This window comes from Callorhinus ursinus, unplaced genomic scaffold, assembly GCF_003265705.2.
Source record: "Callorhinus ursinus isolate GAN/ISIS: 27379988/994484 unplaced genomic scaffold, GSC_fseal_2.0 scaffold18, whole genome shotgun sequence".
Lineage (NCBI taxonomy): Eukaryota > Metazoa > Chordata > Mammalia > Carnivora > Otariidae > Callorhinus > Callorhinus ursinus.
The window spans coordinates 1529966-1546365 of NW_027397080.1; the positions used below are offsets into that span (position 1 = coordinate 1529966).

The following is a 16400-nucleotide window of genomic DNA, read 5'->3' on the forward strand; positions in this document are numbered from 1 at the left end:
TGAGCCCCTGGCCTGCAATTATCACGGAGCATCAGCATTCACGTCAGTTTTAATTCATCTAAGTCAGGCTGTTTCCTATTGGCAACTGATTTCCCTTTAGCCCATTGGGAACCTATATTGGTAGGAGATTTTTTTTCAGACATTGATTTTACATGTGGTCCCTTCTATTTTAAGTGATAAATCTGATATTTTTAATCTCAAGAAAATAATTTAAATTATTGTTCTGGCCAGGTCTTCATCTACTGTACCATAACTGATTGTCAGTGTATTTAAAGCAACTAAGGTGACAAGAGTTTGAAAAAGCTGCAGTTTTGCCACTTCTTTAAGCTACACTTTACTGGCACTCATCTAACCTCCACAACACAGCATCCCTTTAGTATTGGCTTTTGATTGGCGTAGAGAGTCAAATGCATATAAAGACATGCCTATAGTCGGGCAGTTTCTTTTTTTTCTTTTTAATTTTTTGTTATGTTAATCACCATACATAACATCATTAGTTTTTGATGTAGTGTTCCATGATTCATTGTTTGTGCATAACACTCAGTGCTCCACGCAGAACGTGCCCTCTTTAATACCCATCACCAGGCTAACCCATCCCCCCACCCCCCTCCCCTCTAAAACCCTCAGTCTGTTTTTCAGAGTCCATCGTCTCTCATGGTTCATCTCCCCCTCCAGTTTCCCCCCCTTTATTCTTCCCCTCCTCCTTTTTTCTTTTTTTTTTTTTAAAGATATATTGTATTATTTGTTTCAGAGGTACAGATCTGTGATTCAACAGTCTTGCACAATTCACAGCACTCACCATAGCACATATCCTCCCCAATGTCTATCACCCAGCCACCCCCACCCTCCCCCCCCCCACCACTCCAGCAACCCTCAGATTGTTTCCTGAGATTAAGAATTCCTCATATCAGTGAGGTCATATGATACATGTCTCTCTCTGATTGACTTATTTCGCTCAGCATAACACCCTCCAGTTCCATCCACGTCATTGCAAATGGCAAGATCTCATTCCTTCTGATGGCTGCATGATATTCCATTGTGTATATATACCATATCTTCTTTATCCATTCATCTGTCGATGGACATCTGGGCTCTTTCCACAGTTTGGCTATTGTGGACATTGCTGCTATAAACATCGGGGTGCATGTACCTCTTCAGATCCCTACATTTGTATTTTTGGGGTAAATACCCAGTAGTGCAATTGCTGGGTTGTAGGGTAGCTCTACTTTCAACTTTTTGAGGAACCTCCATACTGTTTTCCAGAGTGGCTGCACCAGCTTGCATTCCCACCAACAGTGTAGGAGGGTTCCCCTTTCTCCGCATCCCCGCCAACATCTGTCGTTTCCTGACTTGTTAATTTTAGCCATTCTGACTGGTGTGAGGTGACATGTCATTGAGGTGTTGATTTGGATTTCCCTGATGCCGAGCGATGTTGAGCCCTTTTTCATGTGTCTGTTGGCCATTTGGATGTCTTCTTTGGAAAAATATCTGTTCAAGTCTTCTGCCCATTTCTTGATTGGATCATTTGTTCTTTGGGTGTTGAGTTTAAGAAATTCTTTGTAGACTTTGGATACTAGCCCTTTATCTGATATGTCATTTGCAAATATCTTCTCCCATTCTGTCGGTTGTCTTTTTTTGTTTTGTTGACTGTTTCCTTTGCTGTGCCAAAGCTTTTTATCTTGATGAAGTCCCAATAGTTCATTTTTGCCCTTGCTTCCCTTGCCTTTGGCGATGTTTCTAGGAAGAAGTTGCTGCGGCTGAGGTTGAAGAGGTTCCTGCCTGTGTTCTCCTTTAGGATTTTGATGGATTCCTGTCTCACATTTAGGTCTTTCATCCATTTTGAGTCTATTTTTGTGTGTGGTGTAAGGAAATGGTCCAATTTCCCCAACACCATTTGTTGAAGAGACTGTCTTTTTTCCATTGGACATTCTTTCCTGCTTTGTCGAAGATTAGTTGACCATAGAGTTGAGGGTCCATTTCTGGGCTCTCTATTCTGTTCCATTGATCTAAGTGTCTGTTTTTGTGCCAGTACCATACTGTCTTGATGATGACAGCTTTGTAATAGAGCTGGAAGTCTGGAATTGTGATGCCCGCAGCTTTGCTTTTCTTTTTCAACATTCCTCTGGCTATTCGGGGTCTTTTCTGGTTCCATACAAATTTTAGGATTATTTCTTCCATTTCTTTGAAAAAAGTGGATGGTATTTTGATAGGGATTGCATTGAATGTGTAGATTGCTCTAGGTAGCATTGACATCTTCACAATATTTGTTCTTCCAATCCATGAGCATGGAACGCTTTTTCATTTCTTTGTGTCTTCCTCAATTTCTTTCATAAGTATTTTATAGTTTTCTGAGTACAGATCCTATGCCTCTTTGGCTAGATTTATTCTTAGGTATCTTATGGTTTGGGGTGCAATTGTAAATGGGATCGAGTCCTTAATTTCACTTTCTTCTGTCTTGTTGTTGGTGTGTAGGAATGCCACTGATTTCTGTGCATTGATTTTATATCCTGCCACTTAATATGAGTTCTAGCAGTTTTGGGGTGGAGTCTTTTGGGTTTTCCACATACAGTATCATATCATCTGCAAAGAGTGAGAGTTTGACTTCTTCTTTGCCGATTTGGATGCTTTTTATTTCTTTTTGTTGTCTGATTGCTGTGGCTAGGACTTCTAATACTATGTTGAATAGCAGTGGTGATAGTGGACATCCCTGCCGCATTCCTGACCTTAGGGGGAAAGCTCTCAGTTTTTCCCCATTGAGAGTGATATTCACTGTGGGTTTTTCATAGATGGCTTTTATGATATTGAGGTATGTACTCTCTATCCCTATACTCTGAAGAGTTTTGATCAAGAAAGGATGTCAAATGCTTTTTCTGCATCTACTGAGAGGATCATATGATTCTTGTTCTTTTGTTAATGTATTGTATCACATTGATTGATTTGCGGATGTTGAACCAACCTTGCAGCCCAGGGATAAATCCAACTTGGTTGTGGTGAATAATCCTTTTAATGTACTGTTGGATCCTATTGGCTAGTATTTTGGTGAGAATTTTTGCATCCATGTTCATCAAGGATATTGGTCTGTAATCCTCCTTTTTGATGGGGTCTTTGGTTTTGGGATCAAGGTAATGGTGGCCTCATAAAACGAGTTTGGAAGTTTTCCTTCCATTTCTATTTTTTGGAACAGTTTCAGAAGAATAGGTATTAATTCTTCTTTAAATGTTTGGTAGAATTCCCCTGGGAAGCCATCTGGCCCTGAGCTTTTGTTTGTTGGGAGATTTTTGATGACTGCTTCAATTTCCTTAGTGGTTATAGATCTGTTCAGGTTTTCTATTTCTTCCTGGTTCAGTTTTGGTAGTTAATACATCTCTAGGAATGCATCCATTTCTCCCAGGTTATCTAATTTGCTGGCATATAGTTGCTCCTAATATGTTCTTATAATTGTTTGTATTTCTTTGGTGTTGGTTGTGATCTCTCCTCTTTCATTCATGATTTTGTTGATTTGGGTCATTTCTCTTCTTTTTGATAAGTCTGGCCAGGGATTTATCAACCTTGTTAATTCTTTCAAAGAACCAGCTCCTAGTTTCGTTGATCTGTTCTCCTGTTCTTTTGGTTTCTATTTCATTGATTTCTCCTCTGATCTTTATGATTTCTCTTCTCCTGCTGGGTTTAGGCTTTATTTGCTGTTCTTTCTCCAGCTCCTTTAGGTGTAGGGTTAGGTTGTGTATTTGAGATCTTGTTTCTTGAGAAAGGCTTGTATTGCTATGTACTTTCCTCTTAGGACTGCCTTTGCTGTATCCCAGAGATTTTGAACAGTTGTGTTTTCATTTTCATTTGTTTCCCTGAATTTTTTTAATTCTTTAATTTCCTGGTTGACCCATTCATTCTTTAGTAGGATGCTCTTTAGCCTCCATGTATTTGAGTTCTTTCTGACTTTCCTCTTGTGATTGAGTTCTAGTTTCAAAGCATTATGGTCTGAAAATATGCAGGGAATGATCCCAGTCTTTTGGTACCCGTTGAGACCTGATTTGTGACTTAGGATGTGATCTATTCTAGAGAATGTTCCATGGGCACTAGAGAAGAATGTGTATTCTGTTGCTTTGGGATGGAATGTTCTGAATATATCTGTGAAGTCCATTTGGTCCAGTGTGTCATTTAAAGTCTTTATTTCCTTGTTGATCTTTTGCTTAGATGATCTGTCCATTTCAGTGAGGAGGGTGTTAAAGTCCCCCACTATTATTGTATTGTTGTCGATGTGTTTCTTTGCTTTTGTTATTAATTGGCTTTTATAATTGGCTGCTCTCATGTTAGGGGCATAGATATTTACAATTGTTAGATCTTCTTGTTGGATAGACCCTTTAAGTAGGATATAGTGTCCTTCCTCATCTCTTATTACAGTCTTTGGCTTAAAATCTAATTTGTCTGATACAAGGATTGTCACCCCAGCTTTCTTTTGGTGTCCATTAGCATGGTAAATGGTTTTCCACCCCCTCACTTTCAATCTGGGGGTGTCTTTGGGTCTAAACTGAGTCTCTTGCAGACAGCTTATCAATGGGTCTTGTTTTTTAATACAGTCTGATAGCCTGTGTCTTTTGATTGGGGCATTGAGCCCATTTACATTCAGGGTAACTATTGAAAGATATGAATTTAGTGCCATTGTATTGCCTGTAAGGTGACTGTTACGGTATATTGTCTGTGTTCCTTTCTGGTCTATGTTACTTTTAGGCTCTCTCTTTGCTTAGAGAACCCCTTTCAATATTTCTTGTAGGGCTGGTTTCATGTTTGTAAATTCCTTTAGTTTTTGTTTGTCCTGGAAGCTTTTTATCTCTCCTTCTATTTTCAGTGACAGCCTAGCTGGATATAGTATTCTTGGCTGCATATTTTTCTCATTTAGTGCTCTGAATATATCATGCTAGTCCTTTCTGGCCTGTCAGTTTCTTCTTTATCATAGTGGTTACTTGTTGTTACTGGTTCTCATTTGAGGATGTTGCTTCTTCTGCAGTCTTCTCAAGCTGTGGCTGATTTAGGTCTCACGTCTCTGTACCTAATGGAGCAGTAGGCGTCCCACTTGTTCTTCATTGCCATTTCTATATCATTGTCCTTTCCTCCTTCCTAAAATACTCCCCAGCTTTAAAGTCCATGCTGTCAAAATATACTGTCTGCTACCCTTCTGGTTTTGGTTATTTGTAGACCTCTGGGTCAGTCCTCCTCATTCCTTGAAGATTTTTGGCTCTTGGCTCGGTAACACTGCTTTCTGTCACTGCTTCTGTCTTAATTCCTGACCATTTCAGTAGCCACACAGATGATCCTTCCAATATCCTGTCCTCTCAGTTCTTTGCCTTCCTTTCTTTTAATAGTCTCATCTTCCCACATAATTGAGCTGTTCAATCCCAAAATCATACTCTAAACCTTGTCATTGCCAATAACTATACCTTCTTCATAATCTCAGTTTCAGGCAGCTCTAAATCTCATCATCAGTCTTGCTAACTTATTTTCTCTAGTATCGCAGTTCCAATAATTCTTTGACCTAGTAGGACTTTTGATCCTAAGACCTTTTCATTCTCCTGGTAGCCTCATTTTCCTCCTTATCTCCATTAGATTCCTTGGTGAGTCATTATAATCACTCCCCTCACATAAACCTCCTCTTTCCCTTTACTTCACACAGATATAGCAAAACACTGACCTTAGTAGTTAAGTCTCACTCTCTTAATTCCTCAGTGCTCATGCCCACACTGCTGAACATAGTGAAGAGAAACACAAGCATGGTAACTGGTCTCACTTGAAGTTTATGACCACTGATTCCAAATGGGTCCATAGTATTGTCCGGAGATCCACCACATTCCCCTAATCTGTGCTTTCTTTCACTCTTCTAAATTACTATTTCATGTCTTTCCCTGAAAACTTTATTTCCTCCCCTTCCTCCCTTTCAGCTGATAACCTTGCTTCCTATTCATTGAGAATATAGAAGCAATCACAAGAGAATTTCCAAGACTTTCTCACTACATCTGCCTCTGTCTGTGCCCATCCAGTCTTCTTCTTCCCCTGTTTTTATTTGTGTTTCTAACCCTGAGCCCTCTACCTATTCTCAAGATCCTATTCCTTTTCTTTTATCCAGGACATCGCTCCAGGAATTATCTTCTCTCTCTCCTGCTTCACCAATTTTTGTGGATTATTCCTTAGTATACAAGTATATTGCCTTCTCTCTCATCACAAAACAAAACAAAACACACTCATGTTGTTCCCGTATGCCTCTCTGGCTATTACCCTGTTTCCCTGAGGTAGTAGAAATAAGTGGTAGAATTAAGAAAAATAATTTAGGGGCGCCTAGGTGGCTCAGTCGTTAAGTGTCTGCCTTTGGCTCCGGTCATGATCCCAGGGTCCTGGGATCGAGCCCCGCATCGGGCTCCCTGCTCGGTGGGAAGCCTGCTTCTCCCTCTCCCACTCCCCCTGCTTGTGTTCCTGCTCTCCCTGTCTCTCTCTCTGTCAAATAAATCTTTAAAAAATTAAAAATTAAGGGGCACCTGGGTGGCTCAGTCATTAAGTGTCTGTCTTCGGCTCAGGTCATGGTCCCAGGGTCCTGGGATCAAGCCCTGCATCGATCTCCCTGCTCCGCAGGAAGTCTCCTTCTCCCTCTCCTACTCCCCCTGCTTGTGTTCCCTCTCTTGCTGTGTGTCTCTCTGTCAAATAAAGAAATAAAATCTTTAAAAAAAAATTAAAAATTATTTTAAAAAGACAAATAATTTAAAAGAATAGTACATATTTATCGTCTCTGCTTCTGCTCATATTCTCCATTGAACTCACTCTGGTCAGCTTTCATCCCTCCACTATTGAAACTGCTCTTGTATGGGTCACTGATGCTAAAAATGGCCAAATCTACTAGCTGATTCTCACTCATAATCTTACTTGACCTATCAGCAGTATTTGTTATAATTGTTTATTTTCTCCTTGAAACACCATTTTCATGTTATTTCCAAGACACTACTCTCTTGGTTCTGCTCTTACTTCATTGGTTCCTCCTTCTCAACCTCCTTTACTGTCTTCTCCCTACTTCCTAACCTAAAATGTTAGAGTGCCTAGGGCTCAGTCATCAAACCACTTCTCTCCGTATACATATTCCCTTGGTGATTGCCTTGTTTTGAAAATCATCTGTATACTAACTACTCCCAAATTTATATCCCTTGACCAGACTTTAACTCCCAATTCCGGACTTGTATGCTTAACTGCCTTTTCAATATCTCCACTTAGATTTCTTATCTATCAAGCCCCACCTAAACCTGCTCCTCCTATAGTCTCCCTATCCCCAGTATGACAAGTCTATCTTAAAAACCATGGAGTCATTCTTGATTCTTTTTCTCTCTCACTCAAGATCTAAACCATGAGCAAATCCTATTGGTTTTACCTTCAGAATATATCCAGAATCCATATATTTTTTCTTTTTTTCTGATTTTTACATAAATTCTACTCAGCTAACATTCAATGCAATATTGATTTCAGGAGTAGAATTCAGTGATTTATCACGTACGTACAACACCCAGTGCTCATCCCAACAAGTGCCCTCCTTAATGCCCATCACCCTTCTAGCCCATCCCCCACCCACCTCCCTCCATCGCCCCTCAGTTTGTTCTCTATCATTAAGAGTATCTTATGGTTTGTTTCCCTCTCTCTTCTTACTTTTCTTCCCCGCCTCCCATATGTTCATCTGTTTTGTTTCTTAAATTCCACATATGAGTGAAATCATATGGTATTTGTCTTTCTCTGACTGAAATATCACCTAGCATAATACACTCTAGCTCCATCCACATCATTGCCAATGGCAAGATTGCATTCTTTTTGATGGCTGAGTAATAGTCCAGTGTGTGTGTGTGTGTGTGTGTGTGTGTGTGTGTGTGTCTGTCTGTCTGTCTATAGCACATCTTCTTTATCCATTCATCAGTTGATGGACATTTGGGCTCTCTCCATAGTTTGGCTATTGTTGATAGTGCTGCTATATATAAACATTGGGGTGCATATACCCCTTCGTATCTGTATTTTTGTATCCTTTGGGAAAATACCTAGTAGTGCAATTACTGGGTCGTAGGGTAGTTCTATTTTTTTTTAAGATTTTTTTTAAATTTTTTTAAAGATTTTATTTATTTATTTGAGAGAGAGAGAATGAGAGATAGCACGAGAGGGAAGAGGGTCAGAGGGAGAAGCAGACTCGAGCCCGATGTGGGACTCGATCCCGGGACTTCAAGATCATGACCTGAGCCGAAGGCAGTTGCTTAACCAACTGAGCCACCCAGGCGCCCTAGGGTAGTTCTATTTTTAACTTTTTGAGGAACCTCCAAACTGTTCTCCAGAGTGGCTTCACCAGTTTGCATTCCCACCAACAGTGCAAGAGGGTTCCCCTTTCTCTGCATCCTTGCCAACACCTGTTGTTTCTTATGTTATTACATTTAACCATTTTGACAAGTATGGGATGGTATCTCATTGTGGTTTTGATTTGTATTTCCCCGATGATGATGATGTTGAGCATTTTTTCATGTGTCTTTTAGCCATCCGGATGTCTTCTTTGGAAAAGTATCTATTCATGTCTTCTGTCCAACAGAATCCATATATTCTTATCACCTCTACTGCTTTTACTCTGGCCAAGTTGCCATCATTTTTCACAAATTATTGCAGTGACTTCCTAACTGCCCCCCCCCCGCTTCTGCCCTTCCACCTCATGGTCTGTTCTCAATACTGCTGCCAGTTATCCTTTTAAAAAGCAGGTCACATTATATACCTTCAAAAACTCAAAGCCCTCTGGTGGCTTCTCATTGTTCACTCATGGCCTGTAAGGTCCTCAATGATCTGGCTTCCTAGTATCTCCCTGACCTCATCTACTATGAGTTTTTCTGTTTGCTCATTCCATTCTAAGTATACTGGCCTCCTCATTACCTCAAACACTCCAAATACGTACCCACCTCAGGATTTAGCATTTGCTATTTCTTTTGCCTGGAACACTCTTCCCTTAGTTATCTCTAAGGCTTGAAGTTTCTGTTCAAATGTTACCTTATTCGATACCATTCTATGTAAAACAACAACCCCCACCCAACACCAGCTTGTCTTTCTCCCTAATTTTGCTTTAGTCTTTTCTATAGCACTCATAACCATCTGAAATATCTGGTATACTGTATATTTATTCAACTATCTCTGCTCATTTAAATGTAAAGTTCCATGAAGGCAGGGATTTTATATATCCTCAGCACCTAGAACAAGTACCTGCCATGTGTAGGCACTCATTATTTGCAGATGTGATGAATATTGGGAGCCTAATCCCCACTGTGGGCTGAGCAGACCCAAGGTAGAGTCTCAGTTCAGCAAGAGAGGGGTTTAGACTGTAGCCAGTAGGAGGTACACTATGCTTCTACTGAGGGACAACATGAGGGAGAAATTTCAGTAGATACTGTCATGCTATTCTAAGTTAACCTCTAAGCCCATACTCTATGAAATATATCAAATTCTGAAGAGATTAACATATTCTAAGGACTTTTGCTTAATGAATGAATATGTTCATTTCTTTCATGTTCATTCTGAATCCTCTGGCTTTCCCTCCCAGTTTTTTTTGCACAGGCTCAGTGGACGTACACCTCATTTGGGCATTTCTGGAAACATCTGTATAGTACTTTAGTCCTTGATCCCAAAATAGTTCCAATTGCCCTTAATCTGGCAGTGAGTCAATTAAATAATCCTTTATGTTTTTTTTTAATTTCCTTAAATGTAATTTCTGTGAGTCCTTCTATCTCTACAGTTTATGACGGTGTATCTTTCATTTGGTCTTCCTCCATACCACCCTTAAGAATTGAGCCTACTTTGTCTAAACTGTTTTGGTTTCCTTGCACACCTTTTCCTGAAGAGAGATGGCATGGTAAGAGTCCATGTTAATTTAATTAGTCTTTTGTCAGCAGCAGTTTTTCATATTAAAGAACAAGATTGTAAGCCTATAGATATCAGTGTGATAAAGGGACCAGAGTACACAGGGCATCTGCCCTTTTCCAGCTTTTAATATCAATTACATGGAGTCCTTAGTCTGATAAGGGTCATGCTGTAAATGAGACACGTTATGGATTGGCCAGGGAAATTCCCCAGCTGCTTCTCTCTTCCTCTGAGTTCTGTAGAAGCAGTTGGTATCCTCATAATTGAGCAGCTGAGCACCACTGTCCCTCTTCTCTTTCATGGGGCTCTCAGTCCTAGGAGAAATTGGTCTTCTGTAGAGGTGGAAAGGCAGCCATAGGTCTCAGTAGAATGGTTCTTCCCATAGAGGGCACAGACACATTAAGGGCTTATCCAATAGAGAGGCAGCACAACAAGCACCCAGACAGATGGCAGAGTGGCTGCTCTCACTAACCACATACTATTCTTCTCATCCTCCCACTCTGAAGAAGACATAAGAGTTAGAGCTTCAGATTATCTGTCACTGAACTGCTGCATGTCTTTCTTTTCCCAGACTCCTTATCCAGGCCAAGACGAACAGTGTTCACTAGAGCCATCGAGGGCCGTGAGTTACATTGGCAGGACAGCCACTTACAGCGAATAATAAGCAGCGATATATATACAGCTCCTGCCTGCCAGCAGGAAAGTGAGAGACTACTGTTTAATTCCCAAGGCCAGCCACTGTGGCTTGGTAAGTGTACCTCTCCTCTACTCTAAGAATTTCAGAGTGCAGTCTTACCCTGTGCCAGGCCAGAACTGCATAGGTGCTGGCAACACAACTACAATTTGCACAGATCTTTTGGGGCCTTAACTAGGGACTCAGGGTATTTATGTGAAGCCTCAGCCATTTGCATGTGTACTTAGCTGAGGTAGAATGACCTCAACCAGAGGAATTTGTATTGTTTCCTGAGTTTTAGGAGGGGAAAGGAGTTAATAAATCTCAAAGAGTACTAATAAAACCATTAAACATCAGTTCATAGGCTCTTAGCAGTTGCTGAGCAACAGTATAATCTACTCTGATATTAATATATTTTGCTAAAAAGGCACGAACTTTGAAACTTAAATTACCCTGTACTAGTAGCTAGGGCACTATCTGCATTTGTTACCAAGCTGTCTTCCTTTCCTCCTCTCTACCTTCCCTTCCTTCCTTCATCATAAAGGAACAGAGCTGTTCCATTGTGGATTTAAACCTTTCTCTGGCTGTCTTTCAATCTCTTCTTGACTTTATCACAGGATGCCTATTCCAAAAGACACTTTTAATAAATACTCATTTTCTGAGTCTTACAAAAGTGACATACATTTTTATATCTTCTCCCAATTCCCTACCTCCATCCTTCACCCCATTTCTTTGTCTTTCTCAAGATCTTGCTGAATATGCAGGGGCACCTTGGTGGCTCAGTTGGTTAAGCATCTGCCTTCAGCTCAGGTCATGATCCTGGGGTCCTGGGATCAAGCCCTGAATCAGGCTCCCTGCTCGGTGGGGAGACTGCTTCTCCCACTCCTGCTCTCCCTGCTTGTGCTCTTGCGTGCTGTCTCTCTGTGTCAAATAAATAAATAAAATCTTAAAAAATAAAAAAGATCTTGCTGAATATGTGTATGTCCCTATCTCTCTCTTAAAAGCCTTGGCCAAACTCACTCTGGGCCACTACCTGAAGTCTCCTTTGGTCATCTTTCCTCTTCTCTGATCCAACACATCTAAAACATCAATCTAACAAGTGTGTGAAAATATATACACCTCATCAGTAAACAAAGGTGAAAATCAAAACAACGCTGAATTATCATTTTTTGATTGTCAAATGGTCAGAAATTTTTAAAGTAAAGATAATTAGTTTATGGTGTGGGAAAGGTTACATGGAGATAGTTACTCTCATTTACTACTTGTAGGAATGTAAGTGCTTATAGCCTATCTGAAGGGTATTTCAATAATACTTACCAAAAGCTGTTAAAATACATTCATACCCATTGATCCAGGAATTCTACATCTAGGAACTTATCCTGAGCTATAGTTAACTAAGAATATGTATAAAGCTAGGGGCTTTATTAGAGCATGGATGTAAATAATGTACAGTTTAGAAAAATTGGAAATAATCTAAATGTCCAACAATAGGGGATTGAGTGACTCAATGGATAATATACATATATTCAGAGGAATGATGTATCATCATCTTTAATGTTATAAAAGTATATTTAATGATATAGAAGAATTTTATAATATGTTACTCAGAGGAAAAACCCAGTTACAAAATAATAATTATAACATTATCCCATGGGGGCACCTGGGTGGCTCAACTGGTTAAGCGTCTGACTCTTGATTTCGGCTCAGGTCATGATCTCAAGGTCGTAAAATGGAGCCCCACTTTGGGCTCCATGCTCAGAGGGGAGTCAGCTTCCTTCCATCTCTCTCGCTCTCACCCCCCTCTTTCCTTTTTTTTTTTTTTTTATTATTTAAGACCTTTATTAACGGGTGCTTGCCGTTTGTTGATTTTTTTGAAAAGTCAAGTTGTAAACTTTTTATTACAAATTAAAAATGAGGTTCTTAAAAATCTCAACTTGACCAGATATGAAACAATTTAAAAACCTTTAAAGGTGTATTGAGAAAAACCAGTTTTTTAAAAAAAAAAAAAAAACACATTTGTCATTACCAAAAAGAGACATCTTTAGGTAAAAATAATAAAAACCCCATGCTGCATAGATAATGCAGATAGTTCTATTTATCTGGTCAGTGGGCAAAAAGCAAGCACTTAAGGTCTTCAGCTCCAATCTTTTGTTCATTTCTTATTGCTGGAATTTCATCTTCATTTCTTCATGTTGGATGACTAAACCGGATGATGGTAGAGATGGTAAGCCGGCATTTACTCAGCCCCGCCCTGCTCAGCCTCGGGAGCGGACGAATTCTCAGCTGGTGGATCGGCTGTTTTTGTCTCTTTGCCATCTTTGTGGTTTAGGGTTTTCTGGGCGTCTGAGTCGGTAATTGACGTTGCGGCGGTACCGACGTTGAGGTGGCTGCTGACCTTGGGTCTCAGCTCCTTGATTTTCCTTATCTTCCTCATTGCCACCCTCTCTAGGCTGTCTTTGGCGAGGAGGACCCCTGCGGAATCGTGGTCTATAACCCCGATACCTATTCTGTCTCACTGGTCTACCTTGTTCTCCTGCACCCTGGTTGTCAGCACCTTCCATCACTTCTCCCTGCACAGGAGGGTTGGAATACTGCGGTCGACGCCCAGAGGGTCTCCGCATGTAGTAAGGTGGGAACCGTCGCCTGCGGTAGGGCCGGCGCTGTTGGGCCTGGCCTTCGGGAGCACTTTCCGATCCCTCGTTCTTTTCCCCACTCTCACTATTCTGGTAATTCTGCTGGTAATTGCGTGGAGGACCCCTGCGACGTGGAGAGCGTCTATACTGGTTACGGTCTGCTGCATATTTACTGCCTTGCACTGGAACTCCACCAGGGCCTGTCACATTTGCTGCCTCCGCACCCTTTTCTCCTTCAACAACATCAAACTCCACAGTCTCTCCATCTCCTACACTGCGAAGGTACTTCCTGGGGTTCTTCTTCTTTATGGCAGTCTGGTGTACAAATACATCTTCCTTGGTGTCATTCCTGTTGATGAAACCATATCCGTTTCTTACATTGAACCATTTTACTGTTCCCAAAACCTTCGTTGTGATGACCTTCTTGTCCCCGCCGGCAGGCGCCGCCGATGTGAGGCCGCCCGGGCCGCCGCTCCCTGCGCCGCTGCCGGTGGTGCCGGGCTTGGTGTCGGCAGCGCTGAGGGCGGGGGCGGCGGGCGGCTGCTGGGTCTCGGCCTCGCTGCTCATGGTTGCGGTGATGGTGACTGGGGCCGGCTGCGGGAGCTGCGGCTCCTCCCGGGGTGTGATGGTAACTAGGCCGGCGGCGGTGGTGGGGCTGCTCAGGGCTCTCTGGGGTCCGCTCTCCGCTCCCGCTACCGATCGAACTCCACCCCCCTCTTTCTGATCCCGCCCCCGCTCATGCTCTCTCTAAAATAAATAAATACATCTTTTAAGAAATGATAATCATATCATTCCATGTGATATATATATGTGTGTGTGTGTATATATATATATACACACACACAATCACAATATATACACAACTTATGCATACATACACACAAAACTGGAAATAATGATTATCTGGGTTTTATTTTATATTTTGCTTATCTGTACTTTCAGATTTTCTGAAATTATTTCTGACTTTTAATATTATCTTTAAAATAAATCACAAAATGGGGGCACCTGGGTGGCTCAGTTGGTTAAGCATCCAGCTCTTGATCTCAGCTCAGCTCCTGATCTCAGAGTCATGAGTTAGAGCCCCACATTGAGTTCTATGCTGGGCATGGAGCCTATTTAAATTAAAAAAAATTACAAAATGAACCATTAATCTCATCATAATCACTTGCCCATTTATAAGCCTTTTATGGTCCTTCATTATCCTTAAGTTAAATCCAGTCTCCTTAGTATGGCCTCCCAGACTCTACGTTTCCAGGCAGTCTCTGATCACATAACTTAACTCTGCACAAAACTGTTATACTCAGAAGATGCTTTATAGAATACTTTTTATGTTTTTATTTATGCATTTGCTTATATGTTCTTTTTGCTAGGAATGCCTTTCCCTTTTTGTCTACCTATTTAAAATCTTGCTAGTTCTGCACAGTGTAGCGCAAATATTATACTCTCTCTATTTTTTTAAATTTTTTTATTAACATATAATGTAATTTGTTTCAGGGGTACAGGTCTGTGATTCATCAGCCTTCACAATTCACAGTGCTCACCATAGCACATACCCTCCCCAATGTCCATTACCCAGCCACTCCATCCCTCCTACCCCCCTCCACTCCAGCAACCCTCAGTTTGTTTCCTCAGATTAAGAGGCTCTTATGGTTTGTCTCCCTCTCTGGTTTCATCTTGTTTCATTTTCCCTCCCTTCCCCTATGACCCTCCATCTTGTTTCTCAAATTCCACATATCAGTGTGATCCTATGATACTTGTCTTTCTCTGATTGACTTAGCTTAGCATAATACTCTCTAGTTCCATCCACATCGTTGCAAATGGCAAGATTTCATTTTTATTGATGGCTGCATATATTCCATTGTATATATATATACCACATCTTCTTTATCCATTCATCTGTTGATGGACATCTGGGCTCTTTCCATAGTTTGGCTATTGTGGACATTGCTGCTATAAATATTGGGGTGCACGTGCCCCTTTGGATCACTACATTTGTATCTTTGGGGTAAATACCCATAAGTGAGATTGCTGGGTCATATGGTAGCTCTATTTTCAACTTTTGGGGAACCTCCATACTGTTTTCCAGAGTGGCTGCACCAGCTTGCATTCCCACCAACAGTGTTGGATGGTTCCCCTTTCTTCGCATCCTCGCCAACATCTGTCGTTTCCTGACTTGTTAATTTTAGCCATTCTGACTGGTGTGAAGTGGTATCTCATTGAGGTTTTGATTTGTATTTCCCTGATGCCGAGTGAGGTTGAGCACTTCTTCATGTGTCTGTTGGCCATTTGGATGTCTTCTTTGCAGAAATGTTTGTTCATGTCTTCTGCCCATTTCTTGATTGGATCATTTGTTCTTTGGGTGTTGAGTTGGATAAGTTCTTTACAGATTTTGGATACTAGCCCTTTATCTGATATGTCATTTGCAGATATCTTCTCCCATTCTGTCAGTTGTCTTTTGGTTTTGTTGACTGTTTCCTTTGCTGTGCCAAAGCTTTTTATCTTGATGAAGTCCCAATAGTTCATTTTTGCCCTTGCTTCCCTTGCCTTTGGCGATGTTTCTAGGAAGAAGTTGCTGCGGCTGAGGTCGAAGAAGTTCCTGCCTGTGTTCTCCTTTAGGATTTTGATGGATTCCTGTCTTACATTTAGGTCTTTCATCCATTTTGAGTCTATTTTTGTGTGTGGTGTAAGGAAATGGTCCGGTTTCATTCTTCTGCATGTGGCTGTCCAATTTCCCCAACACCATTTGTTGAAGAGACTGTCTTTTTTCCATTGGACATTCTTTCCTGCTTTGTCGAAGATTAGTTGACCATAGAGTTGAGGGTCCATTTCTGGGCTCTCTATTCTGTTCCATTGATCTAAGTGTCTGTTTTTGTGCCAGTACCATACTGTCTTGATGATGACAGCTTTGTAATAGAGCTGGAAGTCTGGAATTGTGATGCCCGCAGCTTTGCTTTTCTTTTTCAACATTCCTCTGGCTATTCGGGGTCTTTTCTGGTTCCATACAAATTTTAGGATTATTTCTTCCATTTCTTTGAAAAAAAGTGGATGGTATTTTGGTAGGGATTGCATTAAATGTGTAGATTGCTCTAGGTAGCTACACATTTTCACAATATTTGTTCTTCCAGTCCATGAGCATGGAACATTTTTTCTTTTCTTTGTGACTTCCTCAATTTCTTTCATGAGTATTTTATAGTTTTCTG

At 40.9% G+C, this 16400-nt stretch overlaps 1 protein-coding gene and 1 pseudogene across 1 annotated transcript in view; one reads left to right on the top strand and one right to left on the bottom strand.

Annotated features, from left to right (window-relative positions):
- ZSWIM5 (zinc finger SWIM-type containing 5) overlaps window positions 1-16400 on the top strand; it is a 207047-nt gene that overhangs the window by 164619 nt on the left and 26028 nt on the right. Inside the window, exon 6 of the mRNA XM_073902680.1 lies at window positions 10466-10642. Within this exon, the coding sequence (XP_073758781.1) occupies window positions 10466-10642 (177 nt within the window). The remainder of the gene's footprint in view (window positions 1-10465; window positions 10643-16400) is intronic.
- On the bottom strand, window positions 12371-13900 carry LOC112812004 (Y-box-binding protein 1 pseudogene; annotated as a pseudogene).